This window comes from Sarcophilus harrisii, chromosome 2 (genome assembly GCF_902635505.1).
Source record: "Sarcophilus harrisii chromosome 2, mSarHar1.11, whole genome shotgun sequence".
NCBI lineage: Eukaryota > Metazoa > Chordata > Mammalia > Dasyuromorphia > Dasyuridae > Sarcophilus > Sarcophilus harrisii.
Window position 1 is genome coordinate 123,001,132 of NC_045427.1, and position 22,159 is coordinate 123,023,290.

General features: G+C 32.8%; 1 protein-coding gene across 3 annotated transcripts in view; it reads left to right on the forward strand.

Moving 5' to 3' along the window:
- Window positions 1–22,159, forward strand: part of KCNU1 (potassium calcium-activated channel subfamily U member 1) — a 281,023-nt gene that overhangs the window by 74,284 nt on the left and 184,580 nt on the right. For 2 of the 3 annotated variants that reach the window (XM_031950682.1, XM_031950683.1), the window contains exons 6-8: window positions 7,414–7,489; window positions 10,104–10,179; window positions 16,926–17,096. In XM_031950682.1, the coding sequence (XP_031806542.1) occupies window positions 7,414–7,489; window positions 10,104–10,179; window positions 16,926–17,096 (323 nt within the window). The remainder of the gene's footprint in view (window positions 1–7,413; window positions 7,490–10,103; window positions 10,180–16,925; window positions 17,097–22,159) is intronic. The other variant, XM_031950684.1, reaches the window with a different exon arrangement.

Consider the following 22,159-nt stretch of genomic DNA (forward strand, 5'->3'; position numbering starts at 1 on the left):
TACTCTTGGGGAGGTGGAAATTGTTTACTACCTTTAAACCTGTTTTTCCACCTTCACTTCTATTTTTTCTTTTAATTGCATTTATATTTTTATCCTATTGAATGCTTTTAAAAATCTCCTAATAATGCTCTTTTGTTTTGTTTTGTTATAACTTTGTAAGGCATTTTCTTTTTCTTTCATGCATAAAAAAATCTATATCTTGGGAAATTTTATTTAATTACATATACCTTTCCTTGGTCAATGTATTTGCCTTCTTGGGTTTCTGTTGACTGAAGTATGTGCAAATTGAACATTCTGCTCACATCATTCTTAATAACAAATTTATTTTATTTTAAAATTCACAGAACAAAACAACCATTTTCACAACACAGTGCAATAAAAAAGATAATTGCACATGAAATTGTAAATTGATCATGCACAATTTGCTATCCTGCCCTAAATACAACAAAATAATCATGTATATATATTTTTCCTTCTCCCAGCCCATCTCAGAGATGGCTACATTCAGCATAGGTAGACACAAAGACAGACAAATAGATGATATCTGTGTGTATATGTGTATATAAATAGGTGTGTATAAATATCTACATATGTTTAAGTATATATATATACATAATCAGATCATTTTTAAGAGTACCTCTTATGATGCCTCTTTTGAACATTCATCTTTATGTATTTATTTTTGTGTGTTTATATCACTATGTGTACTTCTTTATATTAGCATGTTAAATAAAAAAATACTTTTGTTCTCTTTCCACCCTGTTCCTCCATGGTGGGGTTTTATTTCTAATCCTCTCAATTCTTTACCTGCCTTCCCTTCTATTGCCAATCCTCCCTTCTCTTACCCATTTTTCCTAGTGTTTCTGCCCTCCCTTTTACCCAGCCCCTCCCTTTTCTGTCTTTTTTCTCTTCCTTTTTTATAGCGTAAAATAAATGTCTATACCCAACTGAGTGATTAAATTATTCCCTCTTTGAGCCCAAACTGATGAGATTAAGTTTCACACAATGTTCACCCCCCTCTGTTCTTTTCCTCTATTATAATAGGCCTTTTGTGACTCTTCATGTTATCTAATCTGTCTCATTATATCTCCCCTTTCCTCTTCTTCCAGTGCAAACCTTTCCCCATTCCTTATGTCTTTTTTCTTTAATATAATACCTTCAAAGTCCATTCACAACCATGTTGTCCATCTACGTATGACAATTCTAACCGTCCTAATAACAGATATAGTTCTCAAGAGTTACAGATATCATTTTCCCATCTAGGGATGTAAACAGTATATTCTTTGAATAATAATATATCTATTTCCCATGTTTACCTTTCTATGCTTCTCTTGAGCCATGTTTGAAAATCAAATTTTCTGTATAGTTGTTTTTTTTTTTTCAATAAAAACTATTGAAAGTCTCTTACTTGAAGATTAATCTCCTCCACTGAAAGATGACGCTTAGTCTAGTTTGGTAGTTAATTCTTGGTTGTAATCCTGGTTCTTTACTCTCCAGGATATGGTATTCCAGGCCCTCTATTCCTTTATTATAAAAACCTTCTCTACTTTCCTGAGGCTACACTGAAATATGTGGAGGATGCCTAATTCCCCTGGGCTGGGCTGAGGTATATGGAAGTCTGATGGCTGAAGATGCCAAATGGCTACGGCTATACCTCCATGATTCCTAGAGGTGGAGTCTGCAGGCTCTCCTTGTTGTGCCAAGGTATATGGGAAGTCCTGCTATGGGCGTTTGTCTGATGCATCATTCTGGGGTTGAGGATCTCCTGCTGATTTGCTGAGGCTGGACTTACTGCCAATTCCCTAAGGGTCCTCTGTCTTGGATTGCCCACCTAAGAGAGATCTCTTCTGACATTACTACAAGTTTCTTCCCAGACCTGGTTGGAAAAGTGTTCAGTTCTGTTAAAGAATATTATCCTCTGTTGTTCATCCATAAAACTATTACCTTTTTAGACTTTTTTGTTTGTTTTGACCTGTGGAGACAAACTGCAATTATTCTACTTTCAGAGTATAATCCTTCTTTTATGGAGTTTTTGAAAATTAATGACTAGAAAAAACTTCTAGTCTGTAATCTTTTTCATCATGACCTGTTCACTTTTGTAGCTATTTTTAATCAAATTTCCTTTTCTGTTTTGTTTTGCTCATTTTGTAGTAACAGGTTCACATTTTTATTGGTTCACATTTTAAATTTATTTTGTATATAAAAATGAGCATTGTCCGGAACTTGATCTCATAAGTTTTGGCTCAAAGAGGAGAAAACTTGATCAATTGGGTATAGAAAAGAAGTAGGAGAAGAAAAGGAAAAGAAAAGAGAGGGGCTGGATAAAAGGGAGGGCAGAAAAAATTGGAGAAATGAGTAAAAGACGGGAGAAGTCATGATAGAAGGGAAGGCAGGTAGAGAATGGGATGGATTAGAAGCAAAACACTATTAAGGATGGATAGGGTGGAAAGAGAGAACAAAAATACAGAGAAAAATAGTATATTTTATTATTATATACCTGGAAGGCACAGGAATTCACTAGTGTTGGTTTACTAGGAGAGTCACATGATCAAATATTTGACTAAGGAAAATTACTTTGGTACACGTTTGGAATGTTTAGCTACTTGAAACAAGTAGACTATTAAGGAAACTGTTAAAGAGACCATTAAGAAGGAGAAAGGTGATTAGACACTGGAGGAATGTAGTAGCTATTCGAGTAGACCAGGTTGGAAGCAAGAAAAATTGTGATGGTGAAAATAGCAAATTTTTACAGTTTTAAAGAGGTGAGAGAGAATAAGACATCTAAAATAATGGTGAGATTAAAAACCTGAGATAGTAAAAGGATAGTAATATCTTCGATAGAAAGTTGGAAATTTGGGGGAAAGGAATAATTTAATGCTAGAGATAATGAATTTGGTTTTAGATATTTCTGGATATTCAGTTTGATATATTTAATAGGAAATTGAAAATTTAAGATTAAAGTACAGAAGAGAATCTGTGTGAGTCAAATCTGAGAATCAAATAAATACAAAGAATTTTAAAACATAAGATCTGATGATGTTACCAAGAAAATAAAGTAAAACAAAAAAGAGAAAGGGTCCAAGGACAGCACCTTCAGGAAAATCCACAGTAAAGTGAAGTTATATAAAAGATAAAACAGCAGTAAAAGCAGGAAAACATAGAAGAAGATGGTGTCAGGAAATCCCAGAGAAAAGTGAATATCAAAGAAGAGAGAGAGAGAGAGCCACAATGTCAAGTCCAGCATATAGATTTAGAAGTTTTAAAATGAGAAAAGACCATAAGATTTGGAAATTGTCTGTCACGGATGACTTTAGAGAAAACATTTCAGTGATGAGAACATAAACCAGAGAACAAAAATTAAAATATGGGTACAGAAAATATTTCAAGAAGTTTTGCCGAAAGAAAAAGGGTATATATGATCAACTAATATAATATGATAGTTTTAGTCAAGTTTTTGTTTTGTTTATAAAACATAACCAAACCAAATGTTATTTTTGTTTTTATTTTGTTTGCCTTTTTTAATAGCAGAACTTAAGGAATAAAATAATTGAAAATCTTCAAGTCTGACAAAAACAATCATATTTCCTACATCTTGCTGAAATCTGGTGTGGAAGTATTAAGGGAAGGAATGTTCTAAAAAATAAGGGGGGAAATTCTTATAAATCTTGCCTTGTTGACCTATTCCATTATCATTCATCTTTCCAAATCTCAGTCAACAAATAATTGGCAAACGGCTCTAATCTCTAAAGTCTAAGCATCAAAATTTCACTTGACAAATACAACTCCAAAGAACATTGTCTTCACAAACCTGAACAAAATTAAATCCTAAAATTGATTGACAGGAGTCTTCACCAAGGTCAGGTTCTTTTAAACAATATAGACATTTTTATTTACTCCAGGAGTGTGTAGGAAAATGTTTAATAGCTATCTCTGGGGGAGGGGAAGAATATAAATACATTTTTTTAGTTTTATCTACATTATTAACATGTTTTCTATCATTTTCTCAAATCTAGACAATTCAGAAAACAAAAAAGCAAGATCTGGTTTGTAATATGTCCCCAATACAACCCAATTTTTAAGGTTTACATTCTTCCACTAAATACTAAGCAATCAGCTTCCATCAAGAAACTCAATCTGACCCCAGCACACCCATGTTTCTAGTCTCTTATTGGTAGGTGTCTAATTAATGCTGTAATAATAGACCTTAATTCTATAGATTTCCTATGAAGAGAAAATGTAAGAGAAGAATTTCCAGTCCGATCATACATCTTCTATTTCTTCCTGTCCTGAGGAAGAAAAGAGAAAAAGGCATATTCAAGAAATGTCTTAAAGTTAAAATAAATAAATCTTGACAAAAAATTGGATATAGATGGTAAAAGATAATGAGAAGTTGAGAATGACTCCTAATATGTGAATCTGAGGAACTGGGAAAATGATGTGTTCTTTAGAGTAATAGGGAAGGTAGGGGAAGATTATGTGGAATAATTTCTGATAGTTTTAGATAGATGCAATTTATCATTTTGTGGAAAACTGCATTTATTCCTATGCTCTTTAGTGTTTTTATTGAGAATAGGGGTTGTATTTTGTCAAATGTCTTTTCTGCATCTATTGAGATAATTATGTGATTTCTGTTACTTTCCTTACTGATATGTTCAGTTGTACTAATAGTTTTCCTAATATTGAATTCCTGGTATAATGTAGCCCTCCATTCCTGATATAAATTCTGCCTGGACATACTATATTATTCTGTTGATAGATTGCTATAATCTCTTTGTTAATGTTTTATTTAAAATGGGATTGGACTAAGGGTTGGTTCAATATCAGGAAAACTATCAGCATAATTGACTATGTCAATAGCCAAACTTACAGTAATCATATGATTATCTCAATTGATGAAGAAAAAGCATTTGATGAAATACAAGACCCATTCCTGTTAAAAAAAACAACACTATAAATACTAGAAAAAAATGGAGTTTTCTTTAAAATGTTTAGGTAACATATATCTAAAACCATCAGCATGCATTATATATATTATAAGGAAAAACTAGAAGCGTCCCAGTAAGATCAGGGTGAAACAAGGTTGTCTGTGATCACCAATACTATTCAATATTGTATTAGAAATATTAGCTTTAGCAATAAGAGAAGAAAAATAAATTGAAAGAATTAGATTAAGAAATGAGGAAAGCAAATTGCAGATATAATGTTATACATAGAGAATCCAAAAGAATCAACTAAAAAACTATTAGTAAAAATTAACAACTTGAGCAAACATAATAACCACATACCTCATCAATATTTCTACATATTAACACAAAACAACAAGCAAGAGATAGAGAAATCCTATTCAAAATAAAAATAGATATAAAATATCTGAGATTCTGCCTGCCAAGACAAAACAGGAACTATATGGACACAATTACAAAACACTTTTCACTTTATCTGTAATAAAGTTAGATCTAAGCAACTGGAACAATAGCAATGCTGGTGGATATGCCAAGCTAATATAAAAATGACTATTTTATCTAAATTAATTTGCTTATACAAATCAATAGATTAGTGGATAAGTATAATAGGTTAAGTTCACAAGACACAATGGGCAATGACTATAGTTATCTAGTGTTTGACAAACCCAAATTCTCCAACTTTTGGAAAAAGTTCACTATTTGACACAAATTGTTGGGAAAATTGGAAAATAGTGTGGCAGAAACTCGGCATTAACCAACATTTAACACTCTATATTAAGATAAGGACAAAATGGGTTCTTGATTTAAATACAAAGGGTGATACTTTAAGCAAATAAGAACAAGGGATAATCTATATCTTAGATCTGAGGAAGATGAAAGAATTTATGGCCAAAGATGAACTAGAGATGATTATGAAATTCAAAATGGATAATTTTGATTCCATTAAATTACAATGTTTTTGTAAAAATAAAACCAATAGAGCTAAGATGGGGAAGGAAAGCAGAAATCTGGGCAAACTTACACAAACTTATAGTGTTTCAGATAAATGTCCCATTTCTAAAATTAATAGAGAATTGACTCAAATGTATAAGAATACACCCCATTCCTTAATTGATACATGGTCAAAGCATATGAACAGACGATTTTCAGAAGATGAAATTAAAGCCCTTTCTAGTCGTATGAAAAAATATTTTAAATCACTATTGATTAGAGAAATGCAAATTAAGAGAAATCTGAGGTACCATTTCAGACCTCTCAAATTGGCTAAAATAACAAGAAAAGTTAATGATAAATTCTGTAAGGGATATGGGGAAACTGAGACACTAATGCATTGTAGGTAGAGTTGTGAATTGATCTGACCATTCTGGATACAAATTGGAACTATATCCGAAGGGCTATCAAACTGTACATACTCTTTGAGCCTTTAGACCTTTGGGTCTGTATCCCAAAGAAATCATTAAAAAAAGAAAATGTCCAAATGTGCAAAAATGTTTATAGCAGCCCTTTTTGTAGTGGCAAGGAAGTGGAAACTGAGTGGATGCCCATCAGTTGAGGAATGATTGAATAAGTTATGATATATGAATGTAATGGTATATTATAATTCTATAAGAAAACAGCAGCAAAATGATTTCAAGGCCTGTAGAGACTTAATATGAATTGATGTTACATGAATTGGACCAAGAGAACATTGTACACAACAATTAGCAAGATTTTATGATGATAAACTTTGACAGATGTGGCTCTTTTCCACAATGAGGTAATTCAAAAGAATTCCAATAGACTTGTGATAGGAACAGCTATCCGCATTGAGAAATAGAATTATGAAGACTGAATATGTATCAAAGCATAGTATTTCCATCTTATTTTGTTGTTGTTTGTTTTATTATCATTTTTTCTTTCTTTTTATCTGATTTTTCTTGCACAGAATAACAAATATGGAAATATTTTTAGAAGAATTTTACATGTTTAACCCATATTGGATTGCTTACTGTCTATAGGAAGGTTTGAGGGGAGAAAGGGAGAACAATTCAGAACACAAGGTTTTGCAAGAGTTAATGTTGAAAACTTTCTTTGCATATATTTGATGAAATAAAAAGCTATTGAGTTTTTTAGAAGAGAGAATAGTGACACAGAAACCAAGAAAGGAGAGAATAGAAATAAAGAACTATAAGCAATGTTAAATTCATTAGACAAGTAAAAGAATGAAAATGACTATTTTTAAACTTAACACACTTTTTAAGAGATGTTCATTGAACTTGAAACCAGCATTTTAGAAGTTATTACTATAAGATATTCCAACAGATAATGGTATAAACTATCTGGACTGAATACTCTTCCTCTCATCTTCCTTCTCCCCTCTTTTTCTCTGTTATGTTCTTTTCTCTGCTTTTCTACTATTTCTCTCTTTTTTTTAAAAAAAAAAAAAAGTTTTTTTGTTCACTTTATGCAGGTTTGAGGTTCCTGAGATCATTACGGTTACTAGAACTCCCTCAAATATTACAATATTTACGAGCCATCAAGACTAGGTAAGGTTTATAAGTGGAGATTAGTTCAGTGTGATGACTTTACAAAAAACGTCAACTCACTTCCTATACATGTATGTGTATATATATATATATATATATATATATATATATATATATATATATATATATAATGCAAAATTACAAACCACTACTTATTTTGTCAAGAACAGAGGATCTTAAACTTTTTTGTTATATATTGTCTAGTTAAGCCTGTGTATCCCCTCTTAGAATATTTTATGCATGAAATTGAATGCATTATATGATAAAGGAAATCATTTTTATACATATATATGTACACATATATACATTTTTAAAATCACAGTTCACCAGGTAAGAGAACATTGAATCAAGAAATTACTAATGCCTGCCTTATAATTCTACTTTAAAATGGTATATGAGAGGTCAGATTTTTTTCCTTTAAAATGCCATTTCTCAAAGATAGAAATAAATTTAATTCAATGTAATTCATTAAGTGTGCATTGTTGGTAGGAGATATAAGGCACATAAAATCAATTTTCTTTATATGTAGAATAATTTTCTTGTCTGTATATATTTTAGAAAAAATTAAACCTGTGTCTACTGCAAAATAAATGGATCCCACATAGATTTTTATTTTTTATTTTATTTTATTTTATTTTAATTTAATTTAATTTTTTTATTTAATAGCCTTTTATTTACAGGATATATGCACCACATAGATTTTTAAACACAGCCCATATGGTATTTATTTGACTTGACTCTGCATGTACTTAGAGAACTATATTGCTCTCTCTTTTTTACTATTTAACTTGAAAAGCAAAAATTAAATTCTCATTAATTGGAAAAGGTAAAATTAAATTTAAAATTTAAGTAAATTTGATTGTAACAAAAGAAAATAAACAGTTCTTTTGTAGAGAGGCATGTCTTTCACAAATCCTACAACTTTTGTTAAAATTAGGAGGTGTTTATGTAGTGAGCACACAAGTATACAAATAAGAATTCCCTAATATAGTCACAAAATTTTATCATAGCTTGAAGTCATCCACTTTCTCAGAAGATTACTGACTAAGTTTAGACTCCATCATTACTCAAGAAGCAAGTTTTCCTTCTTGGGACACAATTATTCTAAAAACACATTTCATTATTCCTAAAACCATCTTCTAATGGCCCCCTATGGATTCCAAGACACAGCAACGAAACCCCACCTTAAGTTTATCTAAATTTTGCTTTTAAACATGTTACATAAACTGTTTTAATGAATGCAGTCTCTGCTTAGCTCTTCTTTATAAAATAATTCCATCATTCAAAAAAGAGGTAAACTACTGCCTTATACAGGGAGACCTCCCTGGTCTCCTCAATTACATTTTCTTGAAAAAGTTTTGCATTATTTTTGTATAAATGTTTTATTTACTCACCTTTATGTATATTTATTTCTTTCAGTTGAATGGATGTTTTTGGAGGAAAGGAAATGTTTTTTATTTTTATTTTGTTTATGTGTGTGTTGTTTTGTTTATACACACACACACACACACACACACACACACACACACACACCAAGAAGGGTATAGCACCCTCCAAAATCTCTAAAGAAATAAGGGGAAGAAAGGAATGAAACAAGGTGGAGTGTAGATTAATAAAAGTTGGGTAAAATATGTAGATTAATGGGAAAGTGATATAGAGTGAGAGAAAGGGTGGGGGAAGAAAATCCATGAAGGATATTTGGGGTGGAGGGGAGGTTAAGTAATAGAAAGGAAATTATCTGGTAGATGTAAAATAGCAGAGTTAGCAGGAATGGGAAATGTGATAATGCATATATATGTATGTGTATAGATGTATATGCATATGCATAAGTGCATGTATATAAGTGTATATGTTTGTGAGTGTATATGTACATATCTATATGGATATAAATATCCATATATAAATATCCATATAGATATATGTGTACATATACATATACAAAAATATACCTGTGCTTTGGGGAGGTAAGGGGGAAGAAAGGGGGGAAAAAGAAAAAAAGCAAAAAGTGTACAACAGAGAACAGAAGAATAACCTACAAGGAGGCAAATAAAAGATACTCAGTTTTGAATACAAAGTGTTTTATTATTATATATGATTTCTTGAAATCAAAATTTATAGTTACATATTTGAATCCTCTCAAATGTTCTGTTCTGCACATGAATTTTTTTCAAATTCCTTTTTTTTCTATTTTCTATTTGAACACATTAATTTTACATGGTATTTATTTAATAAAGAATTGTTGAATTGATCTGTTGGATAAAAGAATCCTGTTAGTGCACTTGATTTCAAATAACATACTTTCTGATCTCTAACATCCAGTTCAACCCATAAATGTTAGGTTGATATTCAGATCCTACCAATACTAGGCACTGCACTGCTCTAAGAGGAGTTCAAGGACCACTAATGCATTTTTGACATTATCTAGCAAACCTAAATCTCTGCCACCAGGGGATATCTAAAAGATAATGACTATCTTGTAGTATGGGTGGATGGTATGTTCATTATGTGTGTTATCTGTATAAACTTTGTTTCATATGTTAGAGTATAGAATTGATTTCACATTTCAGAAATTTCCTGAATGTCCTCACCTGAACTTTTTTCTTTCTTTCTGCAGTAGTTCAGTAAAGTTTTCCCAACTCTTATCTATAGTTGTGAGCACTTGGTTTACAGCTGCAGGATTCCTTCACCTCGTAAGTACCTACCTGATCCCAGGCTCCAACAAAGAATTAAGTAAGAATGCTTTTTTTCTTTTGAAGAAGACAAAAGTTATTAACTTCTTGTATTTCTCACTCAGACAAACTCATAAAACAAGTTGTTGTGCTCACAGATTTAGGAATGGAAAGGATCTGAGACAACCCATAGTTCAACCCCCCCCCCCCCGAGTAAAATAATTTCCCCAAATTCAAATAGATAGTAAATATATGTCAAAGCAGGAATTCAAACCAGACTCAAAAACCAATAACTCTTTCTCCTGTATTTTAAGTAATCTGCCAGATGAGGTTTCACTCTATGCTCCCCTTCCTGAAATCTTCACCCTCACTCTCAACTTTCCCATATTCTTCACAATGTGCTACCCCCTCCTTTCCAATTTTGTTTGTTTGTTTGTTTGTTTGCTTGTTTGAGACCAGATTTTGCCATCTCACTATACAGCACTCCAGGATTTGTTCCCCTGGATGATTGGCCCAGAAACTTTGATCTACTTTCTTTCTTAGACCCTCCTTATGGAGTCCCTTCAATTCTCTACTTCTTCTCAGGACAGGACTCACCATATTAGTATCAGCCTCAGGAGAGATACTTGATCAGTTTAATTCACTGCAGTTTAGAAATCCTGAGCTCAAGCAATCCATCATACTCAATCTCTCACAGTAGCAGGAATTACAGGTATACATCACCATTCCTGGTCTTTTTCACCTGTTCTCAAGGCAAAACCTAATAACATTTATAACTGCTAAGTTATATACACAAGACTTTCTGCGTCTTATCAGGAATATTTGAGTTTAACAGGGAATGAGATGTTTTAAGCCAGAGAAAAGAGCAATCAAGTTGTAAATAGAATTCTGAAAGTGAAGTAAGAATATGGTTTCATATTTTATTTAGCTGTGTGATCCTAAGCAAGTCACCTTACACTGCTTACCTCAGGTCCTCATCTGTAAAATGAATTGGAGAAGGAAATGACAAACTCTTGCATTAGCTTTACCAAGAACACTATAAATGGGGTCCCAAAGAATCATGCATGAGTGAAATGACAGAACAACAACAAGCCAAAGAAAAGATGTTGTAATTGCAAGTGGAAAGTCCCTTTAGTCTATTGAAGAATCAATGGTCTTAAAAGTTAGATAACTTTGGTTTAATCACTGGTCTGTTGTTAACTATCAATTTATTGAGTAGCAAACATTTATTAATCTAATAACCAATGAAATAAATTCAATTTAATTTTGTTGTATAAAGGCGAAAATAAACAGCCCTTATCTTCAAGGTACTTTATTCAATGGGGAAGAAACAACATGTAATACTATATGTAAAAACAAATTTGTACAAAATAAGTAAAATTGATAGAGAGAAGGGAAAGCACTTTTAATGAAAATGCTGGGAAAGGATTTGTGCAGAAAATATTTTTTGAACTTAACATTGAAAGGAGAGAAGGATTACAAAAGCACCCATATAGGAGAAAGAACATTTCATGCATGAGGAAAAGCTTTGCAAACATCGTGGAAGGGAAATGGCAAACCCTTTTTTGAAAATGTCAAGTAAACCAATTTGTCTTCAGTGAAAACTGAAAAAAAGTAAGAATAATATGAAATCAGACTAGGATAACAAGTTGGACAATCGAACCAAAAATATTTTAAGTGCCAAATTGAGTGTTATTTTATATTAAAAGACAATAGGTACCATTGAAATGTCTCTTAGGAAGAGAAGTATCAAGTCAGGAAGATCAACGTGGCAACTTTGTGGAATGTGAATCAGTTTGTTTAATAAATAGAAGCAAAGAGGTTGATCAAAAGCCCAGGCAGGAGATTATGAAGACCTCGGGGTAGTATGGTGTTCATGAGAGAGAAGAGAAGAGAAGAGATGTAAAAGAAATTGGGGAAATAAAGTCAATAAGGTCTAGAAACTGCTTGAATTTGGAAGCTGAAGGAGAATGACTGGAGGGATGAATCTGGACACTTGAAAGGATGATGTTCATCTCAACAGAAATAAGGGCTTTAGGAAAAGGGATTAAGATCAAGGCAAAAAATAATGATTGTTGTTTTCAAAATGTTGAGTTTGAGTTACCTAAGAAGATATTCAGCCAATACTGGAGTCAACAGGAGAAATTAAAGTTTGATTCATAAGTGAGTCATCTGAAGAGATGATAGTTAAATGGAGTGTGATAGGATCCTAAAAGATTAACAAAAGAACAGAAGAGAAAAAAAAGAGGGGTCTGTACAGAGTTCAAAGGCACAAACGCCTACATAAGGAAAGGAAGAGATGGATGATGATTCAAAGAAGGATTTGTCAGATGGATAGGAGAACCAAATATTAAACAGTCTCTGTTCATCAACATTTATTAATCTAAACACTGATGATGCAAACAAAATACAGGTAGATGACAGATAGATAAATGATTGATTAATAGATGATAGATAAACCAACATGTAATAGATAGATAGACAGATAGAAGGAAGAATGGATGGATGGATAAATGATAAGAGATAGATGAACTCTTGTCCTCAGAAGATCCTACTTAAAGGCACACATAACTTGTATAGCAAGATCCTGATTAGAGGGAATAATGAAGTCCATAGGGTGGTATAATTATTTGAATTGGCAATTTGTAGTTCTATTGAGTAGAAACACACTACAATTACATAATTGTAATTTGTATAGTAAAAATGTGACTATATGGGATGACTTTACAGAAGTCATTATTCATACTAATTGGGATCTGGTTATATATAGCTAAGTACAAAGAAGATAATTTATGAAATGAGGGGGTTAGCTGGGGTTCCCAGTGAACATAGAACTTGATAAGAACCTTGAAATTAAATAAGGTTTCTGAAAGTAGAAATGAGAGAGAGAATTCAAATTGTTTTGATGATATAAACAAATTAATGTTGGTAGGAAATGACTTGACAATTGTTGAGGAGTTAATAGTCTCCAAACAGGTTGGGACATAGAATTTTGTAAGGGGTATCAAATAGCATTGAATGACAAATTAAAGATTTTTATATTTAATAGTATAGGCAATGGTGAACCCTTAAAGTTAAAGAACAAAAAACTCCTGTGATTAGATCTGTTGTTTAAGAATGTTATTTCATAAGCCAGGTATAGGAGAGGATTGCAAAGGGAAGAAATGGTGTAGAGATATGCATCATAGAGCTATTGTAATATTCCTGCTAAGTTATGATGCATGTCAAAATTTCTGGATGGGATAATGTAAATAAAAAAAATATATAAAGTCACTTCATCTCTCAGTCGCAATTTTCTCCCTTGTAAAATAGAAGTTACAGTTGTATTTATTTGATTTATTTGACTTTTATCAAGTCCCTTCCCCAATTGTGAATTCCAGTTTCCTTATCTATAGAATGAGTAGGTTCTAACCTAAGTGATCACTATGATACTTTTTAGATCTAAATCCTTTGATCTGTATGATTTTAGGCATAATTTTTAGCAACAAGCTAGGTGAGAGATGTTGGACAAAAGGAAGAATGATGTATTATTTTTCCTGACAGTTCCAAAATTATTCTGTTTCTAATTAAACCTATTCTATACCCTTCTTGTTTAAGAACTAGAAGTGAATGTGGATAAAGTGAAAAATATTCTTGAATCCCAATTCAAGGGAATCAAAAACTATAACAAAAAAATAGAGAAATGGTGGTAGTGATTTGACCATAGATTATTTTAAGATTTGGAATTTGAAGCCTGAATGTGAGTGAACAGCTAAGAGATCGGGTCAGACTTAGGCAACATCTAAGCAAATGAAGCCATCTCCCTCAATGGATTCATTTCTCAAGCCATCCTAGAGCTTCTCTGAGGAAGAGAACTAGACTGAGAAATCCAAAAAAAAAAAAAAAAAAAAAAAAAAAAAAAGAACTACCATTTTGCTCATCAAAAAGAAAATGAGTCTGACAGGTTTTGAGTGCTGCTGTGGAAATTTATTTTGCACCATGCACAGGTACTCAGAAAAGGAGTAGTCCCTGTGAAAAGCAAGAAGATTGAAATGATCTGCGAGAAGAAGTCCATCATTGTGCCTGGAAAGATTTGGCATCTCTGAGGGACTCATGCCATTTAAAAGGTCCTTGACTGCTTTTCCTGAAGGGAGATCTCTCCATTCAGACAGAGGATTTGGCTGAATCAGTTATGAAACTGTCTCTGTTGTGAGATTTCCCCCAAACAAAGAATTCTATATCTAGAGGGGAGAGGGGGAGGAAGAAAGAAGAGAAGGGGGAAGGAAGGAGGAAGAGAGCTTGAACAACAGAAATTTGGAACTGGAAAGAAACAACTTTGGAAAAAGAGATTCTCCCTTCCTTTAAAGTTTATTTTTATTACTCCAGTGTAAGGCAGGATTTTCAAGGAAAAGACTTAGGAAGGACAGCAGAGAGATTACAACCAGGGCTCTTCTCCAAAGTAACATGAAAGGTGGAAAGTGAAGGTATTATCCCCATTTTACAATGAGGAAACTCAGGTACAGACAAATAAGAAATATGTCTGGAACCATATTTTTGCTTCTCTCTAGCCCAGCAATCCTTCTCTCCTCCCTGTAGTCTTTAATTTTTACTTGTTTTTTTTTTTTTTTTGAGTTGGAGTTAGGTAAGATGGAGTGACTATAGGAGAAACATTTTAAGAAATTCAGCCTTCACAAGAAATAATGAGACAAATATCAGATTTCCCTGAAAACTTCATAACATGTTAGGTTTGTCTTTAAAGGATCAATCATAATGCCCTACCCATGCATAAAATTCCCCTATCACAGTCTCTTTCTACTTACTCTGCGATACTTATTCCCCTAGGTAGAGATATATCTTCAGCCCCTTCCCATCTCCCACTACTGAGGAGGGAGTGATAGGAGGGGGAGCTATAAAAGTCGAATATCTCATGTCTTCTATCAATAAGCAACATCAAAATATTATTTATAAATTAGTTTCCTTATAAGAATTGAGGCAATTTAGCATATTGAAGAGAGAGCTGGAGGAAGATTTGGTCACAAATTCTACTTATGTCACTTGTTAGCTTTGTGGCTGACCCTAAACAGTCATTTCAACTCTTAAGTGACTTGTCCAATTCCCTAGGTTTCCAGTTTAATAAATTTGAGACTCTTTTGATTTCATATCTGCTATGGAACAAGCAATTCCCCACAATGAAAAAATTGCAGATTTTTTGAAAGTTTTAATTAATAGACCATTTTGTGTGGACTGAATGAGATCAAATATTACATAAAGAGATATGTGGGTAGTATTATATTTATGCCTGTGTATATTTTAGATAGATAGATAGATAGATATTTTTATATACATTTTAACTATTACATTTATATGTGTGAAGGAATAGAAGAAGGTTAGCAAAACATCAGAGAAATTCAGGAAAAAATATATTGGGAATTTTTCTCCCCAAGGAAAATAAGAGGAAAGAGAAGATGACTGTGAAACATTTTCGTTCTTCTGAACGTTGATTTTTTATAATTCATTGAGTAGATAGTATGAGTGTTTTTCATTTTCTTTTCCTATGACATTTGAAATAACATATTGCATTCTTAAAGTGAGTTCTTATTCACTCATAATTGATGATTATAATAAAAAATCAAGATGAAATCAAACTATTATCACCAATAACAATCAGGCTAAAAACAACCTTGGAATTACGAAGACTTGGGTCCAATTTTTCCTTAGCCACAGGCTGACTATGTATATTTGGGCATTTTACTTCTTGGCAACTTATTCAGTTTGTCAAGACTCTACATTTCAGGGAAAATATTTAAAGGAAGTTTTCTCATTGGAAGTTCTGTTAAATAATGAAATCATTGATTTGATTCAAAACAAAAAGTATGGTATATCGTTTCAAAATTATTATTTCATGATTAATAAATAATAGAAACAAACACAGCATTAAGCTTTTTTATTTACAGTATTTATCATCGTTATTAAATTTGTTGTGATAATTTACATGAATAATAATTAAGCACTGCATACCTAAAATGATTATGCTCAATAATACATTACAATATTTCAAGCATTTGTCTTTTTTTGTCAGTGGGGAGTAACACTTTCCTATCATACATGGAAATCCATCCCTGCTTTGGTCTTCCTAAGTTGCTAATATTGTAAGAATCATTGCCATATGACCAAAAGGACCCTTTTCTAGACTTGTTCTAGTCCTCAGATAAAATAAATATATAGTCTCTGATAGGATCTTTACAGCTTTCATATATTTCATGTAATTCCTACTACTAAAATTTATGATCTATTGATAAAGCATTTTTACATTAAAATAGATATCAAAGTACAGATTTAATAAAATAATAATTTTGATAACAGTAACAGCACAAATACAATCATGCTGATAGCAAAAGATGTTTCTTTCTAAGTAGGAGATTTTTTTCTCTGTTCTCTATCAAATAAATATAGAGATAGGATTAGGCAATATTAAATCTAAGCAAGTAAGACCAAGATGACCTTTTGGATATGGGACATCCTTTAATAGTCTAAGTTAGCTGTCCCTACAGACTAACATTGGACAGTTCTTGTCCAGTTACATGCTAATTAGAGATAAGGAAAACAACACATTATTAATCACTCCATGGAACGTTGACTAGTATATTTTCATAGCATTAAGAAAAATGAATCAATAATGCTAAAGCAAAGCTAAATTCTAGAAACTTTCCCTTCTATAAAGTATTATGGGTTGGTGGGCGCCCTCACTTCTTTATGAGATCTTTCCTGAGTCTTCTTTCTTTGGACAGGTGGAAAACTCAGGTGATCCCTGGCTCAAAGGTAGAAATTCCCAGATAATGTCTTATTTTGAAGCCTTTTATCTTGTCATTGCAACAACATCAACTGTTGGATTTGGAGACGTTGTAGCTAAGACAGCCCTGGGACGGACCTTCATCATTTGCTTCATCATTATGAGTTTGGTGAAAAAAAATTTTTAATCTTTTTTGAAATAGTGACAGCTCCTAAGTGCCAAAAATAGTTGGGCTATTGACTTTAAAAAAAATGGGTGGAAGACTTGGCAATAAAGAGAAATAGAAGAAAAGAAATGAAAAGAAGTGTTATCTATTGATATTCAATTTGATCACTCAATTAGCATTAAAAAGAATATTTATTGGTAGATTAATATGTGCCTAGCACTATGTGGGTAATATGAAGGATTCATAAGAAAACCATTACATGTTATAATGGAAAAACAGGGTTTAGTGTCAAGGAACCTAAATCATGAACACATAGTAGATAGGACCTAGACATAGATTTTGAACTAAATAACAGTTTGGAAATCATTTACTCTAATGTCCTCATTTTATAGATGAGGAAAATAATGTTTAAAGTGGGTTACCCAAGGGTGATAAGTAGTAGGTATCAGGGTCAAGATTTGAACCCAGTTTATAGACTCATTATATGAGAGATTGAAAAGACGTCTAACCCAATATCCTCATTTTTTAAAATAACGATTCTGAATTGTCAAAGGTTACTCAGGTACCAAGTGTCAGAGTCAGAGCACCAAGCTTAGGTTCCCTGATTCAAAATCCAAAATTATTTTAATCAGACCACATTTGCCAACACCCCCCTCATTTTACAGATGGGGAAAATAAGGACCAGAGAGAGAGAGAGAGTGCTTTTCCTAAAGTGAAACAGCCAGTAAGTAGCAGAGCCAGCATTTGAATATAGTTCTCATAATTACTGAATTTCCAGGTTTGGAAGGGATTGTATAGATTATTTTGTCCAAGTTATACCTGAAAAATTATCTCCTCTATAACTTACTACAACATGTAGTCATCTAATCATTGCTTCAAGACTTGAAGGAAAACAATTTGGAACTCTGCCCAAGGACCCTAAAACTGAGCCTAAACTTGGCTACATATTGGGTATGTATAGCATGGAGTTGCTAGGAACCACCCAAGTGTAGAGAGCTTTTGCCTATGCACAACCCATTTAAACTTGTTTACCTCAGTTTCTTCATTTGTAAAATGAGTTGGGAAAGAAAATGGGTAAAAACACTCCACTGTCATCGCCACTCCAAATGGAATTAGACATAACTGAATGACTGAATAGCAATTTGTACTCCAAGGAGATCAAAAAAAGGGAAAGGGGTCGGTGGGAAAGACTAACTTGGAGGAATATTTATATCAATTCTAGTTTTACTGAAATTGAGGGAATGGACATCATCTAGGGAATGGATGAATAAGTTATGGTATAGGAATGTGATGGAATACTGTTGTGCTGTAAGAAATGATGGAGGGATAGTTTTAGAAAAGTCCAAGAGGAATTACATGAATTGATGCTGAGCAAAGTGAGCAAAACCAGAATAATGCACAAAGTTACAGGAATATTTTAAAGATAAATAAGTGTAAAATTTGTAATTCTGACCAATATAGTGTTACAACAGAATTCCAAAGGTCTCTAATGAAAAATGCTATAACTCAGTATACAGACTGAAGTATATTCTTTTCATTTATTTTACTTATTTTCCCCCTGGAATAAGATTAATGCAAAAATATGTTTATCATGACTTCGTATATATAATAGGTAGTTTATTTCTTACATTTTTACAGGGGGAAGATGTGAGTTAGGAACTGAAAATAAATAAATACCTTTTTAAAAGACTAAGTTAAGACAAACAGACGAGCCGATAAGCAAGTCATTCCACTTTTAATTAACCATGAGTAATTTTTTCCTTAAATCAAAACTGAATTTTTTGCCCTTTAACAATTATCCCTAGTTTTTCCCTCTGGATCCAAACCACTAACTAACCATTTCTTCCATAAAATAACACTTCAAATCTTTGAGGATAACCATCAGATCATGTTTTGGTTTTCTCCAAATTAAACATCATTAATTAATTCAACTTATATGTTATGAACTTAAAAGTTTGGCATTCTAGTTTACTTCTTGGGATTATATCTAGCATATCTTTCCTAAAATATTGTGTTCAAAACAGAATACAGTATTATAAACATATTATGACTAAGGAAAATTAGTCTGGTATTATAATCTCCTATTTTCTTGGTGGTGTCTTTCACTGAAGCTACAGATTGCATTAATTACTTTGGCAGCCATATTTCATTATTTTTACTCCTAAATACTCAGATTTTTTTCAGATAAACTACTATCAAATATGCCTATACCATCTTGTACTTTTTTTTGGGGGGGGGTTTATCCTCAATTCTTTTTATTTTTTTAAAATAACTTTCTATTGACAGAACCCATGCCGGGGTAATTTTTTACAACATTATCCCTTGCACTCACTTCTGTTCCGATTTTTCCCCTCTCTCCCTCCCCCCTCTCCCCCAGATGGCAAGCAGTCTTATACATGTTAAATAGATTACAGAAGATCTTGGATACAATATATGTGTGCAGAACCGAACAGTTTTCTTGTTGCTCAGGGAGAATTGGATTTAGAAGGTATAAATAACCTGGGAAGAAGAACAAAAATGCAAGCAGTTTACATTCATTTCCTAGTGTTCTTTCTTTGGGGTGTAACTGCTTCTGTCCATCCTTGAACAATTGAAACTAAATTAGATCTTGTCTTTGTTGAAGAAATCCACTTCCATCAGAATGCATCCTCATACAGTATCATTGTTGAAGTATATAATGATTTCCTGGTTCTGCTCGTTTCACTCAGCATCAGTTCATGTAAGTCTCACCATTCGTCCTGCTGGTTATTTCTTACAGAACAATAATATTCCATTACATGCATATACCACAATTTACTCAACCATTCTCCAATTGATGGGCATCCATTCATTTTCCAGCATCTGGCCACTACAAACAGGGCTGCCACAAACATTTTGGCACATACAGGTCCCTTTCCCTTCTTTAGTATCTCTTTGGGGTATAAGCCCAGTAGAGACACTGCTAGATCAAAGGGTATGCACAGTTTGATAACTTTTTGGGCATAGCTCCAAATTGCTCTACAGAATGGCTGGATGTGTTCACAATTCCACCAACAATGTATCAGTGTCCCTGTTTTCCCACATCCCCTCCAACATTCCGCATTATCTTTCCCTGTCATTCTAGCCAATCTGACAGGTGTGTAGTGGTATCTCAGAGTTGTCTTAATTTGCATTTCTCTGATCAATAGTGATTTGGAACACTCTTTCATATGAGCAGTAATAGTTTTAATTTCATTATCTGAAAATTGTCTGTTCATATCCTTTGACCATTTATCAATTGGAGAATGGTTTGATTCTTATAAATTAGAGTCAGTTCTCTATATATTTTGGAAATGAGTCCTTTATCAGAACCTTTGACTGTAAAAATGTTTTCCCAATTTGTTGCTTCCCTTCTAATCTTGCCTGCATTAATTTTGTTTGTACAAAAACTTTTCAATTTGATATAATCAAAATTTTCAATTTTGTAGTCAATAGTGATCTCTAGTTCTTCTTTGGTCATAAATTCCTTCCTCTTCCACAGGTCTGAGAGGTAAACTATCCTATGCTCTTCCAGTTTATTTATGATCTCATTCTTTATGCCTAGATCATGAACCCATTTTGACCTTATCTTGGTGTATGGTGTTAAGTGCGGGTCAATGCCTAGTTTCTGCCATACTAATTTCCAATTTTCCCAGCAATTTTTGTCAAATAATGCATTCTTATCCCAAAAACTGGGGTCTTTAGGTTTGTCAAACACTAGATAATTAAAGTTATTGGCTGTTTTGTCCTTTGAACCTAACCTATTCCATTGATCAACTAGTCTATTTCTTAGCCAATACCAGATAGTTTTAGTAACTGCTGCCTTATAATATTATTTTAGATCTGGTACAGCTAGGCCACCTTCATTTGATTTTTTTCATTAATTCCCTTGAAATTCTTGACCTTTTGTTTTTCCATATGAACTTTGTTGTTATTTTTTCTAGGTCATCAAAATAGTTTTTGGGAAGTCTGATTGGTATAGCGCTAAATAGATAGATTAGTTTAGGTAGTATTGTCATCTTTATTATATTTGCTCACCCAATCCAAGAGCATTTAATATTTTTCCAGTTGGTTAGATCAGACTTAATTTGTGTGGAAAGTGTTTTGTAGTTTTGCTCATAACGTTTCTGATTTTCCCTTGGCCCATCTTATACTTGTGAAGATGATTTTACAGCCATCCTGTATTAATGCATATAACACATACAGAATACATGGAAGGTAACATAAGAGAAAAAGTCTCTAGTGCCTGGAAGACCAGAAGAGAGCTCTTGAAGAAAAGTAAAACTTGAGCTGTATTTTGAAGGAAATCAGTGATTCTAATAGGCAGAGAAAGGGAAAGATAGTATTGCAGCCATATGGAATAACTAATACAGTTACAGTTAGGAGATGGAGTGCTGTGAGTGAAGAGATGGGGTATCCAGTATGAGAAACAGCAAAAATAAGCAAGAATAATGGGTTTATAGAGGAGAATAAATTGCAAGAAAATTGGAAAGATGGAAAGACCAGGTTTGAATAACTGTCAACAAAGGGGCAGCTAGTTACCACAGTGGGTAGAACAATCGGTGTAGAATCAGGAAGACCTGAATTCAAATTGGGCTTCAGACGTGAGCTATGTGAACCTAGCCAATTCACTTAACAGAATTTGCCTAAAATTCTTCATTTATAAATTTAGTTAGAGAAGAAAATGACAAACCACTGTAGTATCTTTGTCAAGAAAATTCCATGTGGAATGTTATAGAATATTATTGTTCTATAAGAAACAATCAGCAGGATGATTTCAGAAATGCCTGAGAGAATTATATGAGCTGATGCTAAATGAAGTGAGTAGAACCAAGAGAACACTGTACACAGCAACAACAAGATTATACCATGATTAACTCTGAAGAACATGGCTCTTTTCAACAGTAACATGATTCAGGCCATTTTCAATGATCTTGTGATGAAGAGAGCTATCTGTACCAAGAGAGAGTATTGTGGGGACTGAGGATAGATCACAACATAGCATTTTCACTTTTTGTTATTGTTTGCTTGCATTTTGTTTGCTTTCTAGCTTTTTTTCTTTTTGATCT